General features: G+C 40.9%; 1 protein-coding gene across 1 annotated transcript in view; it reads left to right on the top strand.

Moving 5' to 3' along the window:
- COL15A1 (collagen type XV alpha 1 chain) overlaps positions 1–26,409 on the top strand; it is a 198,937-nt gene that overhangs the window by 107,827 nt on the left and 64,701 nt on the right. Inside the window, exons 14-19 of the mRNA XM_065400013.1 lie at positions 4,298–4,333; positions 4,841–4,975; positions 8,322–8,390; positions 17,169–17,213; positions 20,586–20,630; positions 23,804–23,866. Coding sequence (XP_065256085.1) covers positions 4,298–4,333; positions 4,841–4,975; positions 8,322–8,390; positions 17,169–17,213; positions 20,586–20,630; positions 23,804–23,866 — 393 coding nt within the window. The remainder of the gene's footprint in view (positions 1–4,297; positions 4,334–4,840; positions 4,976–8,321; positions 8,391–17,168; positions 17,214–20,585; positions 20,631–23,803; positions 23,867–26,409) is intronic.

Here is a 26,409-nt window from a genome sequence, read left to right as displayed (position 1 = left end):
CTAATGTTGCCTACATTTGCAATTTTGTCATGAGTGTTGCAGTATTTGGTGTTTTCTTAAAGCTTGTGCTACTGGAGTCAAGTGATTGCATGAGAATCTCTGTTTTCATTAAAATCAAGTAAGTTTCTGGCCCTTATTGTTGCAGAGAGAATCTGGAAACTGGGACCTAAGTGCACCCTAAAGGCTCAAAAACCAGAAGGCAAAGAAAAAGAACCCCAATATTTTCTTTAAAAAATCTCAGGATATTTAAGCCAGTCTCATGATTTTGTTGAGGCTGATTCACGAGTTTTGAATACTTCGGGTTGGCAGTACTGTGGTACAAATGGGGTGCTCGGGCCCCCTCTGTGTGGCTGTTCCAGTGATTCCCACACCGAGCCAACATGGACCAGAGAGAGTTAAAATAAGTTCCTTGTTCCAGAGCTCAGGGCTTGATCTTGTGTCCTTTGTAGTCAATGGTAAAGTTCCCATTGACTTCAGTAGGACAAGATCAGTTCCTATGGGAGGGTCCTGAGAAGAATAAAGATGCCTGGTTACAATAAACTAAATTAACCTGCATCTCAGATTTTAGGGTGAAAGTCTGGAGGGGAGAGGGGTTAATTGGAAGAATGCCATTTTCATTCAGAGCATGTTCCTCAGAAAGAGGGATAAGGCCAGTTGTCTTGTCTTTCAGAGCCTATTTTCCACACTGTATGTATTTGATAAGAATTAAATTATAAATGAAGCACTCTGCACGCTGCAGTTGCTCAAAGAACAGTCAGTGCACAGCAAGTCTGCCAAATCCATTCCCACCTGTCGAGAGTAGTTTTACATGCTTCCTGTCGTTCCTTTTTCCAACAAATCATTCTTTATTTGTCTGCTATTGTTTTATCATTGGTGCTTACTCTATCTGTTGAGGGCTCATATGGTCAAAATTTCCATTGTCTGTTTGTGTAGGAGCTATAGTAGTTGGCCAGCTATTGTATGTATTGCTATTAATTCAGTTAGTGTGAATGGGAAAAAATAGCTGTTTTCAGACTCTGGGTTTCTGGCTATTCTGTAAACTGAATAGAAAGAATGGCAAGGAAAAGAGATGGAGAGTGTGAGAGAGGCTTCAGTAAAAGCAGAGTGAGGTAGGAGAACAGATCGATGTCAATCTGTTAAAAGGGATAAAAAACAAGGGTGATGTCATGCTAGGAGTCTACTACAGGCCACCTAACCAGGTGGAAGAGGTGGATGAGGCTTTTTTTAAACAACTAACAAAATCATCCAAAGCCAAAGATTTGGTGGTGATGGGGGACTTCAACTATCCGGATATATGTTGGGAAAATAACACAGCGGGGCACAGACTATCCAACAAATTCTTGGACTGCATTTCAGACAACTTTTTATTTCAGAAGGTTGAAAAAGCTACTGGGGGGAAGCTGTTCTAGACTTGATTTTAACAAATAGGGAGGAACTCGCTGAGAATTTGAAAGTAGAAGGCAGCTTGGGTGAAAGTGATCATGAAATCATAGAGTTTGCAATTCTAAGGAAGGGTAGAAGGGAGAACAGCAAAATAGAGACAATGGATTTCAGGAAGGCGGATTTTGGTAAGCTCAGAGAGCTGATAGGTAAGGTCCCATGGGAATCAAGACTGAGGGGAAAAACAACTGAGGAGAGTTGGCAGCTTTTCAAAGGGACACTATTAAGGGCCCAAAAGCAAGCTATTCAGCTGGTTAGGAAAGATAGAAAATGTGGCAAAAGACCACCTTGGCTTAACCACGAGATCTTACATGATCTAAAAAATAAAAAGGAGTCATATAAAAAATGGAAACTAGGACAGATTACAAAGGATGAATATAGGCAAACAACACAGGAATGCAGGGGCAAGATTAGAAAGGCAAAGGCACAAAATGAGCTCAAACTAGCTACGGGAATAAAGGGAAACAAGAAGACTTTTTATCAATACATTAGAAGCAAGAGGAAGACCACAGACAGGGTAGGCCCACTGCTTAGTGAAGAGGGAGAAACAGTAACAGGAAACTTGGAAATGGCAGAGATGCTTAATGACTTCTTTGTTTCGGTCTTCACCGAGAAGTCTGAAGGAATGCCTAACATAGTGAATGCTAATGGGAAGGGGGTAGGTTTAGCAGATAAAATAAAAAAAGAACAAGTTAAAAATCACTTAGAAAAGTTAGATGCCTGCAAGTCACCAGGGCCTGATGAAATGCATCCTAGAATACTCAAGGAGCTAATAGAGGAGGTATCTGAGCCTCTAGATATTATCTTTGGAAAATCATGGGAGACGGGAGAGATTCCAGAAGACTGGAAAAGGGCAAATATAGTGCCCATCTATAAAAAGGGAAATAAAAATAACCCAGGAAACTACAGACCAGTTAGTTTAACTTCTGTGCCAGGGAAGATAATGGAGCAAGTAATTAAGGAAATCATCTGCAAACACTTGGAAGGTGGTAAGGTGATAGGGAACAGCCAGCATGGATTTGTAAAGAACAAATCATGTCAAACCAATCTGATAGCTTTCTTCGATAGGATAACGAGTCTTGTGGATAAGGGAGAAGCTGTGGATGTGGTATACCTAGACTTTAGTAAGGCATTTGATACGGTCTCGCATGATATTCTTATCGATAAACTAGGCAAATACAATTTAGATGGGGCTACTATAAGGTGGGTGCATAACTGGCTGGATAACCGTACTCAGAGAGTTGTTATTAATGGTTCCCAATCCTGCTGGAAAGGCATAACGAGTGGGGTTCCGCAGGGGTCTGTTTTGCGACCGGCTCTGTTCAATATCTTCATTAACGACTTAGATATTGGCATAGAAAGTACGCTTATTAAGTTTGCGGATGATACCAAACTGGGAGGGATTGCAACTGCTTTGGAGGACAAATTGGAGAAATGGTCTGAGTTAAACAGGATGAAGTTTAACAAAGACAAATGCAAAGTGCTCCACTTAGGAAGAAAAAATCAGTTTCACACATACAGAATGGGAAGAGACTGTCTAGGAAGGAGTACGGCAGAAAGGGATCTAGGGGTTATAGTGGACCACAAGCTAAATATGAGTCAACAGTGTGATGCTGTTGCAAAAAAAGCAAACATGATTCTGGGATGTATTAACAGGTGTGTTGTGAGCAAGACATGAGAAGTCATTCTTCCGCTCTACTCTGCTCTGGTTAGGCCTCAGCTGGAGTATTGTGTCCAGTTTTGGGCACCGCATTTCAAGAAAGATGTGGAGAAATTGGAAAGGGTCCAGAGAAGAGCAACAAGAATGATTAAAGGTCTTGAGAACATGACCTATGAAGGAAGGCTGAAAGAATTGGGTTTGTTTAGTTTGGAAAAGAGAAGACTGAGAGGGGACATGATAGCAGTTTTCAGGTATCTAAAAGGGTGTCATAAGGAGGAGGGAGAAAACTTGTTCACCTTAGCCTCTAAGGATAGAACAAGAAGCAATGGGCTTAAACTGCAGCAAGGGAGGTCTAGGTTGGACATTAGGAAAAAGTTCCTAACTGTCAGGGTGGTTAAACACTGGAATAAATTGCCTAGGGAGGTTGTGGAATCTCCATCTCTGGAGATATTTAAGAGTAGGTTAGATAAATGTCTGTCAGGGATGGTCTAGACAGTATTTGGTCCTGCCATGCGGGCAGGGGACTGGACTCGATGACCTCTCGAGGTCCCTTCCAGTCCTAGAATCTATGAATCTATGACTCCATTGTAGAGTACCTAGGCAGGCTGACATTTGCAGTGTCTGACCTGTGCCATTCAGAGAACACCGAATACAGGAACTCTGCTTGTTTATTAAGGTTCCTATATCCCTTTCAAACAGAGATTTGTCACAGATTGAGTGTGTATAAGAAAATCAGGTTGCTAGATTACCACAGTGGAACCATAAAAACATCTGTAGCAATGTTAGCATTCTTTGACTGGGCCATACTTACAATTTGGTTGGGATCAAATCCTGCTCCCATTGCATTCAATGAGAATTTTCCCATTGACTTCAATGAGGTGAAGATTTCATCCTTGATATTTGATTCTGTGTGGTCCAAACCTCTAAAACCTGCTGCAATAATCAAAATACTAGATTGCTTCCTGTCTGCAAACCACACTGGAAGCGCTAGTCATTTGCAGATGTAACTACTCAACTGAAGGTTGGATTTTTTAACCAGCAGCTTTAATGCTTATTATAAACCAGCATTATGACCTCAATAAATTCAACAACAAAGGTATTCACTGAAACCTGAATTAAGCAGAGCATATATCTGTGTTCTCTATACCTAAATCATTTAATCCTGTTCAATTAACTGACACTGGTTTTATTTTACAGGGTGATCAAGGTCTTCCTGGTGCAGTTGGCCCAAAGGTAAAAGGATCAAGCTTTGTTTATTTTGAAGTATAGCATAACAACATCCTTCAGGTATAGTCTGTCACACATAGTTTGGCATTGTATTCTGCCTATCAAAAGTTTCCTGAAAACAGTTGAAAGAAAGCCAAGATCAAACAGATTAACAAAATGAATATTTGTAATATTTCAATATTTTTTTGCCTGGGGCTTGAGATTCAGGGGACCTGGGTTCTATTCCCAACTCTGGCTACTGACCTGCTTTGTTGGGGCAAATGACTTCACCTCTCATTGTCTCCATTTCCCATTTATAAAACGAGGTGAACCCTACATCACAAGGATGTTGCAAATCTTAATTCAATAATTTTTGAAAAGTGCTTTGAGATCCTTGGGTGGAAGAAGTCCAGAAGATTATTATTCTGCAACCTAATTAAATCAGTGAACATAATTTTCAGTCAAACAAATCCTGTAATCACATCTACGTGTTATAATCGTTCAGTAAAATCATTTGTTGCCCTTTTGCTTTAGGGAGATGCTGGAGATACTGGATCACCAGGCCCAGAAGGCCAGGCAGGTGCTGATGGGCAGCCTGGAAAGCCTGGACCTCAAGGACCACCTGGACCACCGGGGCCACCTGGCCCAGGCTATGGGTTTGGATTTGAGGTGCTCTTCTATTAAAAGGGTTAATTGTAGATGCAAAGTTATTGGCTTCAATGGAAGGAGAGCATGCTCATTAACGCTTTTCCTGTCTAACTATCTTTAAGACAAGTTTTATCACACTGAATACTGTCCATAAAGTTTCTCTTCAGGTTTACTTTATTTTCTCCCAATCTACAGATAAGTTGTTCACTGTTTTTATCTCAGTGGAACTTAGCCCTCTCTTTGGCCGTAATTATTGTTCGTGGCTGATTGCTTTCTTTAAGTTACTTTTATACAAATATTCTGTGATCTTAATGCCAACAACAGAATTGTTGTTGTGCTATAAGCTAAAGCTCTTATCACACAGTTTTCACAACCGTTTTAGTAGTTTATTTTAGTGTGTAAATAATTTATAGAGTAGACTTAAAGATATGATGACAGCTGCTGTTGCGCATTAAACCTGAGCTTCAGGTTCTGCTTTAACATGCCAGTTTTCACATGCTATCATTTTAGAGGCCATAAGTTTGGTTTAGGCAGGTCAGTTATGTAAGCCTGAAAGATAAAAAATGCAGAAATTTGGTAGTGACCTCATGCAGTGTAATCCTCAATAGGAACATTTTCTCACAAAACCAAACAAGTGAAGTTTGAAAATTGAGACATTACATTTTATTTATGCATATAGTGCCTCCTCTGTTCTAAAATTTGAACTCACCTAGGGCTCAGTTCAGTCCTTTATCTGAAAACAGTTCATAGTGCAGAAAAATAACTGAATCTCAGCACTGTGAGTGAAACATACTGAGGTAAATTCTGTCTTCCCTTTCTGGCAGACTTGGGGTAGAGGATCTGGCTTTGGTAGGGTTTTAAACATCCATATTTTTGCTAAGGTTAAAAGGTTGGCATTTAACCTCCATCTATGCCCATGTATGGGTCACCCTCTCTCTCTCTGTTTGTGTTTTTCATCTACTGTTTGGCTGGTCAATTCGAGAAAGGCTCTCTAGCTAATTTTTTTCTGTATGGGACATAATATACATCAGACCAGTAACCAAGATTAACTTTATGCGAGGAATAAACAGTGTTTGGCTGACAATTGCAAACATCTTATCCAGGATAGAGTGGGGACCTTTAGAACTTGCCAGTTTTATCTGAGATATATAAATATGGTTCCCTCGGTGTTTGCATTGTTCCTTTATTCTTCCCTATACTTACTCTAGGAAATACATTGAATATGTTAAATATGGAGGTTATGTAACTGCCAGTGCTTATTTAAAGACAAATTCTGATACCCTTATTCACACCTTACTCCCCAAGTAATTCTGTTGAAGTCAATGTAACTATTCATGGACTAAGGTGCTACTAAACCAAAATAAAGATACCAGAATCTGGCCAGTAGATATCTCAAGCAATTCATTTGTTTTTAAGGAGCACCACTGTATTTGTTACCAGGGAACCACGTGGTTCAGGAGGGGATGAGGACAGTTAGGAGCCAGTTATGGCCAGCCATGGTCCAAACCCCAACATAAATCAGAGCCCCTAGGAGGGGCTCTGCCTTATGCCAGGTAACTAGGAACTCCAGCTAGGAACTAGGACCATCAACCCCTTGAGAGCTGGTGAAGGGTGGGGGTGCTCTGTCCCACCCCCATCATAGCCCCTGGGTAGTTGACATAGAAGCCAGCTTTGCCCCTCTAGCCCAGCTGAGAGGTCTCTTGTGCAGAGGGAATTTGCAGCTAGCCAATTAGGGCCAAATTTTGCCATTTTGCTCCCCCTAAGTCTGAGTGGTGTGAAGTTGCCAGAATTGCAGGAGATAATCAGGATCGGGACCCCATTGCATTGGCAACATACAGAGGCGTAGGAAGGGCTGGTTCCAACAACATAAATTGGCCAGCCAGCTCTGAGCTGGAATAGCAGAACTGTATTTGTTTAATCATAAGCCAGGAAGATCAGGATGATTGTCCTTTCCCCATTTCTAGATGGAAATCCCATCTAGGGATAGACTGGCTGATCCTACATGATCATTTTGATTCCTGCTTCTACCACCTGAAGACAATGCTGTGCCTGTTCTCAAGTTGGTATGCCAGTTTCATTAGGGCAATGCTAGCGTTTGGTTGGCAATCTGTTTATTGCCCTAAGCATGTCTCTTCTGCAAAGCACTGCTTTCAGCACTTGATAGCAGCTGTTATTAATTATGTGCCAAAGCTGAGCTGCACTGGGGAAAGAAAGAGACCGGGTTTGCTGGCCCTTGTGCTTGCCAAAAGAACAGTCTGTATTGCAGAGGGTACCTGGTAAACCTATTAAAAACACATGAGTGTCAAAACTGACAGTGTGTTATATAAAACAGGCATTAGGCACTCTCTTTGATGGAAAAATATTGCCACAAGGAGACCAATTAAAGCGCAACGGAGGCAAGGTGAAGGAACATGCAACACACGTGCACTCACCTTGGGAAGTGAGCAAACAGCTAAACAGTTCAAAGCTCATAATCTCAACAGATATTTCATTTGGTATTTGATGCACTTTGACTTACAGTTTGTAGAAAGAAGGAAAAGAAGGCTCTGCAGCATTCAGCCTTACTTTTCTGCCCTGATGGTGTGGTGTGTAAGCGAGGTAGAAACAGATTGAGAAAGAGTGTTGCAGTCTCCACTGTTGTAAAAGAATTGGCATGTATATAAAGAAAATGCACATTTCCTGGTAATAGAGATCTGCCCTCTGCTTCAGAGAGCCTTTCCCCATGTATGGACATTGCTGTTCTCAGCTCATGCTCATTTCAGTGATCCATGTGAATCGCCTTTTGCATCCACAGTAATTGCAGGCAGGGGCCCAATGTTCAATTGTGAGGGGAAGAAATAACTTTAGTTCTTGAATCACAATTAGGCTGCTTGGCAAAATGCCTCCAGAGCCTCCTTTGCCAGAACAGATATAAATGTTTAAGCAATTTAGCTTTGAAAAGTAATTACAGTACGCACAGCTATACAAAGCAGCATAATGCTATGAGATAGTTAAATGACAAAACACAAATCCTACACCAGAATTTAAAGTAGTACAAAGTACTCTTGAAAATGGAAAGTTACTTTCGCTCTGTTCTCCTGTTTCTTGAATGTGAAATAATGCGGAAGGTTGATAAACTGACAAACCTATCACTCTGCGAGGTTCTCGATTGGCACAAAGGATCAAGGTGCTGTTCCCACATTTGAATATAGCTCACCTCTAATACTTAGCAGTGAACTGATAGAAAAATGGTTTTGGAGAAGAATTTTTAGTATGTTTGGTTTTTCTTCAATGTCTTTGCTTTTTAAGATTCAAGAGGAAGTCCTGATATAAAATGGCTGTGAGTGTAAAATATAATGTTCTATGATTCTTTCCTCTTTCACTATAGGACATGGAAGGATCAGGGAGCATCAGTTTGTTGAGTGAACCCAGAATTCCAGGATCAAGAGGGCCAAATGTAAGATTTTTGGCTTGGTTTTTTATTTGGTTTTCCAAAAAAAATCATTTGAAAATTACTCCTCCCATTTTATATTTAGTCTGTCTGGAAACTGGAATACTTTGAGTATTTTAACTAGTCCATCTATATTATATTATTCTGAATTCATGCAGAGCCAGTCTATTCTTTCTGTCTTAAGAAAAATGTGTAGTAGAGGACCCAGATCTGTCTCACACAGGTGAAATCTGGAGTGATTCTACTGGTTTTGATTGAGTTGCTCTAGATTTATATTGTACTACATTATTATCAGGATGTTGCCCAGGAAATCTGTATAGTTTTCATGTAATTTTTTTTTATATTTGATTAGTTTAAATATTTGCTGCTCTGTTACAGTTTTAAAAGTTTATAGGATAAAGTGCAGTTGTTGTTTTTTCTCTATCTCCTTATCTGCTCCTTCCCATTAGCCTTAATACATGCTTTTTCTCACCTAAACATGAAGAAGAAGAAAAAAAACACTTCTCCTTCCTCCCTTTTTTTCCCCTCCAGCCCCACCGATCAAGCTGTCTAGTTATGCAACCTTGATTTTTAAATTAACAAACTTTTAGGAGAAAGAATTATTGTGTAAAGGTCAGTGAAAGGGTCTGCTCAGTGTGTAGCAGCTGTCAAAATAAAAACAATAACAACAAAACCCCCAAACAAACAAACAGTGTTAGGCTGTACAGATAATGAGAGAGGAAATAATACTGAAGATATTATAATGCCATTACTCAAATCTATCTGTGCCCACACTTAGAATACTCTTATCAGTTCTGGTCATCCTGTCTCAAAAAAGAAGTATTCAAAAGAAAGGGACAATGGATGGACAATAAAAAGGATTAGCGGCCAGGAGAAGGTTCTTCATGAGGAGAGATTGAAAAGATTGAGAGCACTTAATTTAGCGAGGAGATGAATAAGAGTGTACATGACAGTGAAGTATACAAAATAACGAGAAGGTAAATATACCCAGTTTCATAATTCAAGGTTAAGGGGATAGTCAGTGAAGTTGAAAGGCAACACATTTAAAACAGAGAAGAAAATAACCATTTTACACAATGTATAGCCGACCTGTGGAACTCACTGCCACAAGAGTGAAGTCAAAATCTTGTCAGGATTCAGAGTGATTGGACATTTATACAGATAATAAAAACATCTCTAGTTACATTAGCTAGGATACAATTCTTTTTTAGAATGAATGTGACACTCTTATGTATCCTGGCATAAGCCAACCTGTGACTGATTTCCCTTATGGGTAGTTTATTTCACAACTGTACACTAATGTGTTTCTTGCACCTTCTGAAACATCTGGAACTGTTCACTGTCTGTAACAGGATACTGAACTAGACAGAGCACTGCTCTGGGCTGGAATGGCAATTTTTATGTTCTTCTAACTCCCCATGTATCTCCTATAATTTAGCTTTTACCCCCTCTATTCCATTTAAATTGGTTTTACAGAGGTCTCTAATGACCAGCTGCTGATTGTCTAAAAGCCTCTTCTTCTGTCTTATACTCCTTTATCCTTTTCACTCTGCAGCCTTTGACATTGTAGGCTCTTCAGTATCCATGGTCACTGTCACTCTCTGCCTACTGTGACCACGTCTTGTTCATAATCTCCAAGATACAAACTCAGTGAGTTTGTGAAAACTCTTCTACTCCCTCCTCCATACCCCACAGGCTGGATTCCTTTATTTTCCAAAATTGCTTTCCTGAATTCTAATACTTTTTTGCTGTTGTGTTCTTTAAACTATATGAATTCAAAATGAACAATTAAGTGAAATTGACACAAATTCACTGTTTCACTAATGTTCAGAAGCAGACTCAGACATGCATTCCATAGTGAAATGAAAGTAAGTCCTTAAAAGTGCAATTCAGTGCCCAACCATATACGGTACCTCGACTATAATTGGCAGACCTGTGAAACACACCAGTTGGAATGACACACTGGGTTAATGTTCTAGCCTTTCACTGTCAGAGACCTAGCTATAAATTCTGAGTTTTAGGTCACATAGAATAATTAATTAGGGTATTTGTTTATATCACAAAGCCAGCATATGTTTGGGTACAATAGGATGTTTCTGCTTAAAAACAGTTGAAGACTGGAAGAGTAGGGGATATTGCAGGTAGGGACTGAAGTGGATTGACAATGCCGCACATACCTGCCCTCCCTGTGCTTGGCTTCACAGCTGTGTTAGTTGCTCAGTTTCATGAGCATTGCACCAGTAAAAACAAACACAGGACCTAGCGGTTATGTAGGCTTTTTCCCATTCTGATGTAAGCTGTAGAGTTCTGCACAGAGTTCAAATCACGGGCAGTTGGGTTTTTTGGCATATTTGAGCCAGATTCACTCTGCCTAGAGCAGGAAAGTACCAGATGCAGTCAGGGCTGGAGCATGGTACTGTTTCCTCCATCGCCCTCCCTAGAATTTTTGCCAGTCTGGGCAACTCTAAAATCCATCAGGGACTCCATGGGAGTGCTCTCAGTGGGGGTGCACTGAATCAGTGTGTTCCCAGCCACCTTGGTCATGCCTTCATTATAGCAGTGCCACCCACTATTAACGCTGTGCTACCTGGTGGAGGGCAGGTTTCTGCCATTTCCCACCATCACAACTGCCCTCTTTGCAGACTTTGCTCCTGTGCGTTCCCTCCATTCGAAGCCAGCATAACTTTGGGGGAAGGGACCTGCCATCGTGAGCTACTTGCATCCTATAAAACCTCTAGAGGTTTCTGCCTGTGTTAAAAATAAGATTGTCTGCTTCTAAGAGGATTTTAATTAAAACCAGCTATTAGGAGGTACTTTGGATTTGTTTGTACTGCATCTGTTCTGTCACAATTTCTTTAGATGTGATTGTAATTTCTCAAAGAGACACTGAACAAAAGATTAATATTATCATTTTGTGTGTAATTTATAGCAATAATGATAAAACAGTGACAATCTGCTGTATAGTTTATATAAACCTTTAATTCAACCTTGTATTAAGAAATTGGTAGTTCTGTTTAAAGCAGTGGTGCCAAGCCTATTTGGTGAAGAGGGCTGAATTCTGTTTTTAATTATAGTCTGTGGGCTGTGCTATAATTTTAGGGCTCTCTACTCTTCCCCCCCACGCCCACAATTAAGGGTAGAATATGGCTTTTATGTAGTAATTAAATATATAATTAGGGCTGTCGATTAATCACAGTTAACTCACACAATTATCTAAAAAAAATTATTCTGGATTAATTTTTTAAATTGTGATTAATCACAGTTTTAATCGCACTGTTAAACAATAGAATACCAATTGAAATTTATTAAATATTTTGGATGTTTTTCTACATTTTCATATATACTGTATTCTGTGTTGTAACTGAAATCAAAATGTATATTATTTTTATTACAAATATTTGCACTGTAAAAATGATAAACAAAAGAAATAGTATTTTTCAATTCACCTCATACAAGTACTGTAGTGCAATCTCTTTGTCGTGAAAGTGCAATTTACAAATGTAGATTTTTTTGTTACATAACTGCACTCAAAAACAAAACAATGTAAAACTTCAGAGCCTACAAGTCTGCTCAGTCCTATTTCTTGTTCAGCCAATCGCTATGACAAACACATTTGTTTACATTTACAGGAGATAATGCTGCCCGCTTCTTATTTACAGTGTCACTAGAAAGTTAGAAACAGGCATTTGCATGGCACTTTTGTAGCCGGCATTGCAAGGTATTTATGTGCCAGATATGCTAAACATTCGTATGCCCCTTCATGCTTCGGCCACCATTCCAGAGGACATGCTTCCATGCTGATGAGGCTTGTTAAAAATAATGTGTTAACTAAATTTGTGACTGAACTCTTTGGGGGGGGGGGGCGAATTGTATGTCTCCTGTTCTGTTTTACCTGCATTCTGCCATATATTTCGTGTTATAGCAGTCTCGGATGATTGCCCAGCACATGTTGTTCATTTTAAGAACACTTTCACTGCAGATATGACAAAATGCAAAGAAGGTACCAATGTGAGATTTCTAAAGATAGTTACAGCACTTGACCCAAGGTTTAAGAATCTGAAGTGCCTTCCAAAATCTGAGAGGGATGAGGTGTGGAGTATGCTTTCAGAAGTCTTAAAAGAGCAATACTCTGATGCAGAAACTACCAAAAAACCACCAAAAAAAAAAAATCAACCTTCTGCTGGTGGCATCTGACTCAAATAATGAAAATGAACATGCGTCGGTTCACACTGCTTTAGATTGTTATCGAGCAGAACCCGTTAGCAGCGTGGATGCATGGCCCCCGGAGCGGTGATTGAAGCATGAAGGGACATATGAATCTTTAGGGCATCTGGCATGTAAATATCTTGCGACGCTGGCTACAACCGTGCCATGTGAATGCCTATTCTCACTTTCAGGTGACATTGTAAACAAGAAGTGGGCAGCATTATTTCCTGCAAATGTAAACAAACTTGTTTGTCTGAGTGTTTGGCTGAATAAGAAGTAGGACTGAGTAGACTTGCAGGCTCCAAAATTTTACGTTGTTTTATTTTTGAATGCAGGTTTTTTTACATAATTCTACATTTGCAAGTTCAACTTTCATGATGAAGAGATTGCACTACAGTACTTGTATTTTTCAATTTACCTAATACTATTTATTTTGTTTTTTTACAGTGCAAATACTTGTAATCAAAATAATCAAAAATAAATATAAAGTGAGCAGTGTACACTTTGTATTCTGTGTTGTTATTGAAGTTAGTATACAGTAACTTCTCACTTAAAGTTGTCCCAGTTAACATTGTTTCGTTGTTATGTTGCTGATCAATGAGAGAACGTGCTCTTTTAAAGTTGTGCAATGCTCCTTTATAATGTTGTTTGGCAGCTGCCTGCTTTGTCCACTGCTTGCAGGAAGAGCAGCCTGTTGCAGCTAGCTGGTGGGGGCTTGGAACCAGGATGGACCGGCAGCCCCGCTATCAGCTCCCCGTTCCCCTAAGTTCCCTGTGCGGCAGCTGCCCAGCAGGCTATCAATTGCCGGCAGTTCAGCTGTCCCTCCCCCCACTGCCGTGTGCTGCTCTTGCCCTCTGCCTTGGAGCTGCTCCCAGGAGCTTCCTGCTTGCTGTGCGGGGGGCTAATGTCAGGGTGTCCCTCTCCCCCCTGTTCCTGCCTCCCGCTTACCCCATCTCCATATAGTGGGGGTGGGGGACATGAGAGGGCTCAGTACTGAGGGAGCTTGCTGGTAGCAACTGCTGTTTCAACTTGCTGATCTACTTAAAAAGGCAATGTACTTAGAGTGCACTCAGCGTACTTAAAGGGGCAATGCACATCTCTCTCTCACACACAGGGTGTGTGTCTCTGTCTGCCATGCTGTCTCCCCTCCCTCCATTTGTGCTGCCTTGTAGAGTGTGAGGCTACATTAACAACAATGTGTTAACCCTTGAGGGCTCAGCTGTTCTAGTTCATCATTTAGCAGTAAGGCATTCCCTGGGAAATATCCCACCCTCTGACTTCACCACCTCAACCAAGCTTCACAATCATCATTGCTGTGTACAGTATTAAATTGTTTGTTTAAAACTTATATTGTGTGTGTGTGTGTGTGTGTGTGTGTGTGTGTATATATAGTCTTTTGTCTGGTGAAAAAAATGTCCTCCCCCCCCCCCCATAATTTGTATGGGGAAATTGGATTTGCTTAACACCGTTTCACTTAAAGTCACAATTTTCAGGAACATAACTACAACGTTAAGCGAGGAGTTACTGTATTTGAAAATGTAGAAAACATCCAAAAATATTTAAATAAATGGTGTTCTATTATTGTTTAACAGTGCGATTAATCACAATTAATGTTTTTAATCACTTGACAGCCCTATATTTAATTATTTGTTCAGTGCCTTGTTATCATATTCAACTTCACTTACTTCACTCTGACCCCTTCTCCATTGTATCTGCTCAAATGATCAACAGTGGGACAGTTAATGTTGACATCCAAGTGTCATCATTGGGCTGTAGAGCTGACACCCCATTGAGATTAAGAGGCAGGGGAGTTCATGCCTCTGAGTCATTGTTTCAGGCTGTCTGCAGACTCAGAAACACAGCACTGCATTGGTTATACCTGCAAGGGCAGCTCTGCTTTCAGAACGTTAACAAAAGCAGCTGTATCTGTAAATGTTAAGTCAGAGAACCCTCTCTCTCCAAACTGTCTCAGGATACTACCCCAAATTCTATGTGACTCTGTGAGACTTCACTCCACCGCAAGTACGTTCTACAGCCTTTTATAAGAACATGAGCTTTGATTGTCATTCAGTCACCAGCTGGAAGTAGGTGTTACTCAAAAACTCCTTGGGTTTGACTCCCTACTATATGTCTGTAAATCTGGGTTAAAGAAAACATAACCATATTTTAATCTGTTCTCTTCAGAAGGAACTTCTTTTGAGACAGTAGGTGATCCAGTGTGGATCGGGACTGTATTGTAATGCGTACATGCACAGGAACTGAGTTAGGGCAGTGCTGGCAACCTTAACTTGATCATTTCCTGACTTTTGCATGTCTCACTTTGCAACCTTGGAATTCTTTTGTATTTAATTTTGTGCATTCTTTACAAAGGAAAATGAAGCAACAAAGACTTTGTGCTATGTTTATCTATTTGCTAGACATCAGTGGAGAGCTCTATAATGCATAATATGTGCAGTCGGTGAGACAAGTGCGCCTGCCTTATTTCATGGACTCCTTTCTATGGGCTTATCTACACTTGAAATCCTACAGCAGTACAGCTGCACTGCCTATGCCAACGGGAGGGGTTCTTCCCTCATGGCAGGTCTACATTAGAAACTTGCATCAGCACTTACACTTGCACTGTAGTGCTTCTGGTGAAGATGCTTTAAACCAGAGGTCTCAATAACACGGCCTGCGGGCCGCATGCGGCCCATGGAATTATTTTGCTGCAGCCCTCCAAGCACCCCGTTCCCCCCCCCCCCAGTCTGGAGTTATTTCCTGCAGCTGCCAAGCTCCCCTCACCCGCCGCCCCCCCAGCGCGCCACGTCCCTGCTCCTCTGTCTACCTCCAGGCGCTTCCCACCCCCAAACAGCTGTTTCGAGCCACTTAGCACTTTCCAGGAGGGAGGGGGAGGAGCGGGGAGCCACGCACTAAGGGGAGGAGGAGGAGAAGAGGTGGGGCAGGGGCGGGGATTTGGGGAAGGGGTTGGAATAAGGGCAGGGAGGGGGCAGAGTTGGGGTGGGAACTTTGGGGAAGGGGTTGGAAGAGGCAGGGCAGGGGCAGGGCCTCATGGAAGGGGTGGAGTGGGGGTGTGGGCGGAGGGGGGGCTTTTGTACCTTTATATGAAAAGGTGTCAGTGATGCGGCCCTCGGGCCAATGTACTAGTGGCCCTCATGGTGATCTGAGTTTGAGATCCCTGTTCTAAGCCGATGGGAGAGAGCTCTCCCATGTCATCAGGAAAGGCTCTCCTGAGCTGTCTACACCCGCACGTAGGTCGGAATAACTACGTCACTCAAGGGTGTGGATTATTCACACCCCTGAGTAATGTAGTTATACTGAAGTAATTCTGTAGTGTAGACCAGGGCTCAGCGTAGCTAATCCAGCTCTCCACAAAGTGGAGGTCGATGGAAGAATTCTTCCTTCTACACTGGGAGTTAGGTTGACTTAACTATGCTGCTCTGGGAGTGGATTTTTCACACCCTTGTGGGATGTAGTTAAACTAACTTAATTTTCTAGTGTAGCCCAGGCCTTTTTCAAATGGAATAAGGCAGCACTCTTTTGGCACCAATACTTATTGCACTGAAGAAGGCAGTGCAACCTCACTAACTCAAGAGATAGGAACAACACTGCCTAGGAACTTTCCTAAACTTAGGCCAAGCCTATACTAGGAAATTAGGTCATATAACTACATCGCTCAGGGGTGTGAAAAATGGACACCCTTGAGCAATACAGTTAAACCAACCTAACCCATGGTGTAGACAGCGCTAGGTCTATGGGAGAATTCTCCTGTCAACCTAGCTACCGCCTCTCGGGGAGGTGGATTACCTACACTGACGGGAGAACCCCTCCCCTTGGCGTAGGTAGTGTCTTCACTGAAACACTATTGGGGTGCAGATGCATTGCTGCTGGGGTATTTTAAGAGCAGACCTGCCCTAAGCATTCACAGACAGAAAAAACAAACAAACAATGGCAGTTTAAGTGGTTGCATTACAAAAATTCAGTGCATAGGCACAAAGTAGGGTTTTTTAAATGTTTATAATGTTGACAAATCGCAAGCAGTTTTCACCAGAACACCAAAAGTCACTTCTGCAAGATAGGGAATACTGTCACTTCCTGCCAAATTTTACATTTTACCATCTAACACCACTTCCAGGCTCAGGCTGCTCAAAAGAAAAGTCACAAAGATGTGTTTTATAATGGGGAAAGTATATTTATTTTTATTCTCCCCAATCTTTAAAAATGGCAACATCATTTTGATTTAAACTTTTCAAAATTATTGCTCCCAGGCTGAGAACTTACCTTCAGAATTTCAGCCAGTTACATAAGTGATTGAAAAAAAATGATAAGCAACTCCTTAGAATGGAAACACTTGGGCAACTTAAATCTAGCTATCACTATATACTCTGCCTATTACAAGAAAATATTAAGCTGATAGACTTCAAAATATCTACAAAACAAAATTTTGCATTTTAATTCTTTCTGTTGATACAGCTACTAAAAGACTTTTCTATGGTTGTGATTGTGAGCTTGTTTGTTACTGAGAAAAAATGAATATGAAATTATATATTGATATATCAGTAAACTCAGAATACTTTGTAGGGTCCTGTTGGGGAGACTGGTCAGCGTGGGCCAATGGGACCAAAGGTAACTGATATAACAAACTACATTTGAAAGCCAGCATATTTTTGTATTTTGCATTTTCCACTTTGGTTTGCCATATTTAGAGTAATTCAGGTCACTTTTGCTTTTGTTCTTTTGCACCAAAGCTTTCTCTTTTTAAAAAACAAACCAAAAAAATGCTTTCTGGACAACATTGACATGTCCTAAATACCATGGACCAAACTTTTCGTTCAGTAGCAAGGATGTAATTTTGGAGTTTGCTTTAATGGCGTTATTCCAGAGTAGTGAGAGCAGTATTTACACCAGAGTAGTGAGAGCAGTATTTTGCCCTGCGTGTTTAGCTAAACATGTAGTTAAATGCTATCTGTAAGGCCTTTCATTTCCAAATTTTATTTATTTATTAATTTTCCGGGAATATATCAGTTTTTATTTCAAGAATTTAAAAACGGGTGAAAATCAATGCAAAAAATTAACATCATGATTTTCCAGGTAAATATCAGGTTTAGTATTGGGGGTTGGGAGGGCAGAAAGAAAGCAACAATTAGGCTATGTCTACACTACCACTTACATTGGCAACATTTATGTCACTCAGGAGTGTGAATATTCCACTCCCATGAGCGACATAAGTTACACCGACATAAGCGCTAGTGTGCACAGATGGGAGAGCTGTCTCCTATCGGCATAGAGCGTCTTCACCACACAAGCTGTAGCAGCACAGCTGTATCGGCACAGCTGCAGCACTGCACATGTAGACGTGCCCTTAGAGAAAAGTTTATTGTTTATGAAACCATTATATCCCCATTGCAAAAAAACTTCTTTTTACAAAACAGTTTCTGTTGACTTGAGCAGTTACACTTGATATAAGGTCTTCAGTGTGAATTCCAAAAGTCCTGGCTCATGTAGACTCACAGCAGCTTTTTCAAAGAGTCTCAGCACTTCTCAGCTCACTCCCTGGGTCCATGGAGGGATTGGTGTGATCTGTTCCCAGCCCAGGGACAGGAGGGGACTCTGTCCAGCTGGTGAAGTGGACCCAGCTCTGTGCCCTGGGGTTCCTCGCTAAGCCCAGCTACTCACTGGGGCCATCTTGAGGAAGCAGGTGCCTATTGAGGAAGAGGGGTTGCCTGATACACTGGCAGTGGGTGGGCGGGAGGGGGTTCCTGGTAGGGGGGAGGGAGATAAGTGGAAAGGGGTGACCTGCAAGATGGGGGGGGAAGAAGACGAGACTGTATGTCCTGGGGCCACGCTGAAAGGCTGGGATCAGGAGGGGCCAGTTCTCAGGGGCACAGCTTTCCCCTGCCCATCTCAATCCCCGCACTGTTCAGCTGAGATAGCCACCAACTGGCAGTTGTTCTCCTCTGCACAGGCATGCTGAGGAGGCCAGCAGAGAGTCAGTGAGGGGGGGAGCTAGGTCTGGGGAGTTTGAGCAGCTGAAAAATCCAAATACTGAATTTTTCAAAACCCAGGAATTTTTTGGAGGTTTTCAGTAAAAGCCAGGGGCCCTAGTTATATGGTACATATTGTACAGTATCTCAATAAATAAACACCAAGGCCAAGACATTCTAACTTGAGAGCCTATGGGTAGGCACCTAAGTCTATATTTAGGCACCTGCGTAAGTAGCCTGATTACAGAGATGCTGCACACATACAATTCCTATGGAAGTCAGAGAAAGCTGCAAGTGCTCACCCCCTCGGCAAATTGGAATATTCAGGGCCAGATCATGCTCAGACCCTGTAAGGTCAGTCTGAATAGGACTTAGGAAAGAACACGAGGTTCCTCTGAACTCTTCAGTCAGAGCATCCAGCCTTGCTTATCTTGACTAGCAACCACAACAAATCCAGTTCAGGATGTCTTAAAGCGACACTTTTTGGATAAGGAAAGAGAGGAATCATAATGCAAACACGCTAGAATAATATCACTAGATGGACAATAATAGGTGATTTTTGTTGGAAGGACTGGCTGTAATATGGCAGGAGAAATCCATTGTTTTATCCCATTGTGTTTTGACTCAATGCAATCCCTCTTTGTCCTTTGTTAGCTCAAGGTTACATGTTATAGCTCCCAAAATGTGTGGGTGTCTGAGTGCCAGGAAGTGACTCTGTGCTTTCTAGAAAAACCTGCCTTTCTTGTCTTCCAAAAGACCCACCGTTTGTAACCACAGTAACAGAAGAAAGATAGGATGGTCTGTGGTGAAAGAACTGGAATGAGATTTACAATATTTCCAGCTCTGCCACAGATTTCCTATGTGACCTTGGGCAAGTTACTTAATCTCTCTATGCCTCACCTCCTCATCTGTAAAATGGGGATAATAGTTGGTTGCCTCACAAGGATGTTGTTAGGATAAATTCATTTATATGTGAGGCACTCAAGCCCAGTTCCTCAAAGGTATTTAGGTACCTAATTCCCATGGAGTTAGGCACCTAAATATCTTTGAGGATCTGGGCCTCAGATACTAATGGGATGTGCCTAGATGGATAGGTGGTCACATGTCTATTATATTTGTCTCCCAAACCAGTTTTGCATGGCATACCTTTCCCTCAGTAGCCAGCAGAAATGGACAATAAGCCATTTTCTCTTGGATTGCTGTTTTTCAGTCTGGCATAATCCTGTGAATCACTTTATGGATTTTAACACATCAACTATTACCCCCCTATTTAAAACAAGCCTTTTGTTGACAGCTCTTGAGTGATTCCTGCCCAGATAATGAAAGGGACTGATTTTTCCACTGCCTTGCACCTCATGAAGTAATTTACTCCAGTGCAAAGTGGGTATAAAGTGGATGTACAGTGTCACCATTCTGAGTCAGTTGTAGGATTTTGCACCCACTTTTCACAGATGAAACGGATTTTCATTACCATGTGAAATCAGATGCAAAATGCAGTTTTCATGTACTCTGAGTGACAAGAGGCTCTAGAAATCCAACTAGAAATCACATGGAGTTTAATGTCCAACTAAGTGATAAGTTTAGTACAACATAACTCATCATATTTTTAGATAGAGCTATCCATCCCAGATCAATGATGTGACTTTAATTCATAGCACAGGTGCAGTCATCTACCACAGTGACCCTAGTGTTCTATTTCCAGCTGATAAGTACGTATCCAAAATCTGTTTTTATGGATAATGAGATCATTATGAAAAACTTCTTTTTCCACCAGAAGCCAGTGAAGTCTAATTATCATCAATCATTATTTCTATTTTAAACTGGTGTAACTTTGTTGAAATCAACATATTTCCATTCTCTCTGTAAGGAAAGTGGAGTTACACCACCATAAAGTTGTAGTAATGCAGAGCTGAAGAGAGCACTTTATTTAATCCTAAACAAGCAAGGTTTTTTTTAATCACTGTAGTTGTACTGCATTTTGATATTTAACATGACCTATGTATCTGCATTTCAGGGAGAAAAAGGGGATACTGGTCCACCAGGTATAGCAGGTTTAAAGGTGGGGAACTCATTTAACTTGATTTACAAATGCATTGTTTTTTCTGCTTAGTTATTTTCTTTATGCACTAAAATGATGGTAAATGTTGATTACATTGACAGAATTCTAATTATACACATACACACAATTCCCAGGGATGTTTTGAAGTACCTGAGTTCAATTATCATTGTCTGTAAACTGTGTGATCTGTTGACTGATGCTATGATGTTTAAAATATTCTGGGTCTGATTCACTATTGAGTTACTCCAGTTGTACACCAGTATGACTCCAGTGTAATCAACAGAGTTACAGTGGTGTAAAACTGGATTAAAGCAATGACTAATCTGACCCTCTGTTTGCTGAACTTTTATCACAGTTTTATCATAACACACCTGCTTGTTTTAATAAAACAGCATAATGTATTGGCTGCTGCTTGTTATAAATTCCATCTGCTGTACGTATTTTGAATGTGCAGCAATCTGTATGGAGATGCCATTTCTGTACAATCAGAGAATAGATTTCTTAAAAACACATTTCATTAAGACATTTGTCAGCATGCTAATTAAAGACAATGTACTGATGTATAGGAAAGATGTCTTGAGCTCTTTTGATTTCTACAAGGATCTAACTAATTTTCTTGTGTGAACTATTGTTGAAGAAAGTGTTCTGCTTTATGGCCCTTCCTCCAGTAATTATTACTGAATGATGTATGCAGTTGTGATAAATAGTATTTTAAAGCATATTTCCAAAGGGCATAACTATTGTGAATGAGGTGACTACAAAGCTATGTACAAAATAAGCTATCGGAATCAATCTGTTCAGTCCGTAAATAGTAAAACTACCTTGGCAGATAACTCGTCCTCTTAGGCAAAATTTTAAGGTTCCAGAACTGTACGTTATTCAGCTCTATTAGGAATGAAAGAAGTGTGTGTGCGGGGGAGGGGAGGAGGGTATTTTTATTTTATTTTATTTTTATTTGTTTACAGGAACTCAGTGTTCAAGTGCGCAGTAAGACAAGCAGAAATAAAAAACTATAGGACAGTAGTTACCGAACAAGTGCCAGTTTTAGGAGTGATATAATGTTTGGCTTTGTCTACACTAACACTTTTGTTGGCAAAACTTTTGTCGGTCAGGGATGTGAAAAAACACACCCCTGACCAACGTAAGTTTCACTGACAAAAGTGCTGGTGTGGAGAGCACTATGTTGGCAGGAGAGGCTATCCCACCGACATAGCTACCACCGCTCGTTGGGGGTGGTTTAATTATGCCGGCAGGAGAGCTCTCTCCCACCGGCATAGAGCGGCTACACGGGAGACCTTAGAGCGGCGTCCATAGTGTAAACATAGCCTAAAAGATGTTAAGATCTGAATAATATTAAAAAATGTGACATGGCCATACTGTACTATTTACAGTGTGAATTATGTTAACTAAAATCATGTCTTTCTTTCCCAGTTAAACTTGAGTAAGAAAAAAAGTTGGTGAAATTATTGAACATTTGTTCCAACAAGAAGTGAATTAGCAGCTCTTAGTCCTAACCCTTAGTCCTCTTAGTCCTAACCCATTTCATCTGCACATGGGTGAAACTCACCCTGTTGAGGAGGTCCCCCAAGACCCTCTGTGCTGTCTCAACCTTAGGGTTGATGATTCACTGATAAAGCACCACCACGCAGCTGCATAGCACCCAGCATGTATACTAGGTAGCAACCTACAGACATCCTGCAAGCTGTGGGGGAAGTCCTGTTCACCCCATATAGGCTGGTGCAGAAGGTGGAGATGGGAACTAACCTGGGGAGATTTCCTGAGATCTGTGATTACAGAAATGCAGTTACACACAAATGATAGGGAAGGACTTCTGCAGGTTTGTCGTCCCACTCTGCCCCCCAGTGTTTCACACACTTTGCTCATACAAAACCTGTTTGGGCTTTCCAGAGATGAAGTGAATTTCACTAACAAATAGGAAATGGGCTACAGACTCTTTTCTCACTTGTAGAATTGCTAGAACGCTGTTGAACCAGTATATACAGGTTTAGAGAAGTTTACTTCATGTGGCTACTTAAGAGAAATTGGGTAACATTTTCAGAAGTACCTAAGGGTACATCTGCACTGGAAACAAAGAAACAAAACCAAAACCCCACGGCAGCGAGTCTCAGAGTCCGGGTCAACTGACTAGGCTCTCCTTACGGGGCTAAAAATAGCAGTGTAAACGCTCATGCTCAAGCTGGAGTTGAGCTCTGAGACACAGTGAGCGGTGGGAGGGGCTCAGAGCTCGAGCTTTCCAGGGGGAAAGTCTACACTGCTATTTTTAGCTCCATAGCTCAAGCCCCTTGATCCAGGCTCTGAGACTTGCTGCTGTGGGGCAGGTGGGTGAATTGGTTGGTTGCAGTGTTGGCATACCCCAAATCCCACTTTAAAAAGTGAGTTTGGCATTTAGGCGCCTAAGCCCCATTGACCTTCAATGAGATTTAGCCTCCCAAGCACCATTTTGAAAATGGAACCTAGGCTCATAAGTCACTTGGGTTCTTTTGAAAATTTTACCCACTGTTAATGAAGTGCCCATTTGTTCTTCAGTAACATATTCTGCTGGTGGCAGAGGAAAGGTGAGGTGATAAAAGGGTAGAAACTGTTCTTAATGAAGCAGAAACATCAGTACTATTAAGGTTATTGGTGCTGTACCAAGGAAAAAGAAAAAATTTATAAACTATAATCTTCTAAGTCCTTATATAGCGTAGAGAATCCAGGATGGCAGCCACAACCAGGGTCATCTGGCAGATTTAGAATCTTTACAGCTTTGTTTTTCTTTTAAGAAGTTTTGTTGAGCATTATACTGTAAATGCGTAAAAATGCCTTCAAAAAACAAAACTACATTTTAAAACTACAGTGCTACCTGAATTCATCTCCTTCACTGAGGGAATCTCTCACCTTGGCTGCTATGTGTGGTGATCCTTGTCTCCCCTGAAACAATGTGGCCAAACATAAAGAAACGAATGCATGACAGTACAGCTCTGTATATGTCTGCTGCTTTCTTAATTGTTTTATTAGCTGATTGATTTTTTTTTTAAATGACTGGTTACTGTGTGATGTTTAAAACTTTTCCAATGGAATAACTGAGCAACTTTCTACAAATCTGATAGAATACCATGGATGCTGCATTGAATTTAAAATTAATAATAGAATATGTATTTCTGTTTTGATAGGGTAAGCAAGGTGCAGATGGAAAACCTGGATTTCCCGGTGTTGCTGGACGTCCTGGAGATGCAGTGAGTTGTACCACCATACTCTTTCTTTGTGTGATCACACAGCACAGTTCTTCCCAAACTATAGTCCATCGACTACCAGTAACCCCCAGAGCACATGCTAGTTGTCCGTGGAGGGATGGCTGGTTACACTGTGCTGGCTCTCATCCATGTATCCAGCGGCACCAGAAGCTTGAAAATACACATGATGCTTTCCTGATGTTGTGTTACCATGTAAACAATTAACTGTAATTGCAACAGATATGTCATTCTATCACTAATGGGAAGGGTGGTGTCCACAAAGCAATCTGTATAGTAGGACATGGTCCACACTATGGAAAAAAATTGGAGACTCTTTGGTATAACACATTTTTAAATGTATTGGTAAGTTCCTGGTTCTAGAGAAATCTGCAAGCACTAATATTGTTAAGCATTTCTATTGTAAACTGGCAATTAATTCACTCTGTATTGAAACTTGGCAGAAAAGATATCAGCCTATGAATGCTTTTTTGGTTTGCATATGTTCTGGAATAAAGTGTAATTTTTTAAATTAGAAGAGGAGAAAAATAGAAGCTCACAGGTTTTAAATGCTCTTGTGTGTTTAACTCAGTAACCCAACAGGTGAAAGTGAAATGTTAGAGAACATTTGCCCATAGTTGTTGAAAAATGTGGTTCGATTGCTTTGTGTTTTTAAGAAAAATTAAAACCCGCCAAATTATAAATCAATCAGCCAGCTCAGGCCTAGCGGCGAGGGGAGGATTTACAGATCCTTGGGAAGCTTTCCGGCACAAGAGGGTTATAGAGAGGCAGAAAGTGCCAGATGGCTAGTTGGCCATTGGAAGGGAAGTTGCAGAGGTTGAAGGAGGAGCTGGCTTGCCCCAAACCCTGCACCTCATGCACATCCCTACTCCGTATTACTTTAAGCCATTACAACAGTTCATGTTTCTTTTCTCTACATGGTCATGAGTGACACTTTGTGTTCACTTTTCAGAGTAGCAGCCGTGTTAGTCTGTATCCGCAAAAAACCCCAGGAGTACTTGTGGCACCTTAGAGACTAACAAATTTATTTGAGCATAAGCTTTCGTGGGCTACAGCCCACTTCTTCGGATGCATAGAATGGAACATAATATTGAGGATATATATATATATATATATATATATATATATATATACACACACACACACATACAGAGACAGGTGGGAGTTGTCTTACCAACTCTGAGAGGCCAATTAAGTAAGAGAAAAAAAACTTTTGAAGTGATAATAAAAATAGCCCAGTACAGACAGTTTGATAAGAAGCAAGTGTGAGAATACTTACATGGGGAGATAGATTAAATGTTTGTAATGGCTCAGCCATTTCCAGTCCCTATTTAAGCCTAAGTTGATTGTATCTAGTTTGCATATCAATTCCAACTCAGCAGTCTCTCGTTGGAGTTTGTTTTTGAAGTTTTTCTGTTTCAAAATTGCCACTCGGAGGTCTCTCATAGAATGACCAGACAGGTTAAAGTGGTCTCCTACTGGTTTTGAATGTTATGATTCCTGATGTCAGATTTGTGTCCGTTAATTCTTTTGCGTAGAGACTGTCCAGTTTGGCCAATGTACATGGCAGAGGGGCATTGCTGGCACATGATGGCATATATCACATTGGTAGATGTGCAGGTGAACGAGCCCCTGATGGCATGGCTGATGTGATTAGGTCCTAGGATGATGTCACTTGAATAGATATGTGGACAGAGTTAACATTCAAAAACCAGTAGGGGACCACTTTAACCTGTCTGGTCATTCTATGACAGACCTCCGGGTGGCAATTTTGAAACAGAAAAGCTTCAAAAACAAACTCCAACGAGAGACTGCTGAGTTGGAATTGATATGCAAACTAGATACAATCAACTTAGGCTTAAATAGGGACTGGGAATGGCTGAGCCATTACAAACATTGAATCTATCTCCCCATGTAAGTACTCTCACACTTGCTTCTTATCAAACTGTCTGTACTGGGCTATCTTGATTATCACTTCAAAAGTTTTTTTTCTCTTACTTAATTGGCCTCTCAGAGTTGGTAAGACAACTCCCACCTGTCTCTGTATGTGTATATATATCTCCTCAATATTATGTTCCATTCTATGCATCCGAAGAAGTGGGCTGTAGCCCACGAAAGCTTATGCTCAAATAAATTTGTTAGTCTCTAAGGTGCCACAAGTACTCCTGGGGGGTTTTTTGTGTTCACTGTTGAGAGTTGCAGCGCTCATGGTACAAAGTGTAATGAACTGGCGTCATTCTATGCTAAATGTAGGAACAACTGACTAAATTAACTTTAAATTTCCTGGCTTATGTTAGTTTGTTAGCAATGTCACCCCAGCTCAATAGAATTTATTATTCAGTGAAATATTTACATATTTGTGTGAGGGGCATACGTAATCTTGTTGATTGAAGAAGGGCTGGGAAACAGGAAATCTGGGTTGTAAACCTGATTCTGACACTAGTTCGCTCTTTAACCTGGGGCACGTCACTTAAACCTCTTTGTCTCTCACATTATATGGGCTGGAACACCAGCTGGTGTAAATCCAT

This window comes from Emys orbicularis, chromosome 2, assembly GCF_028017835.1.
Source record: "Emys orbicularis isolate rEmyOrb1 chromosome 2, rEmyOrb1.hap1, whole genome shotgun sequence".
NCBI classification, from domain to species: Eukaryota; Metazoa; Chordata; order Testudines; family Emydidae; genus Emys; species Emys orbicularis.
Note: the sequence above shows the minus strand (reverse complement) of the source record. Positions and strands in the feature narration are given on the sequence as shown.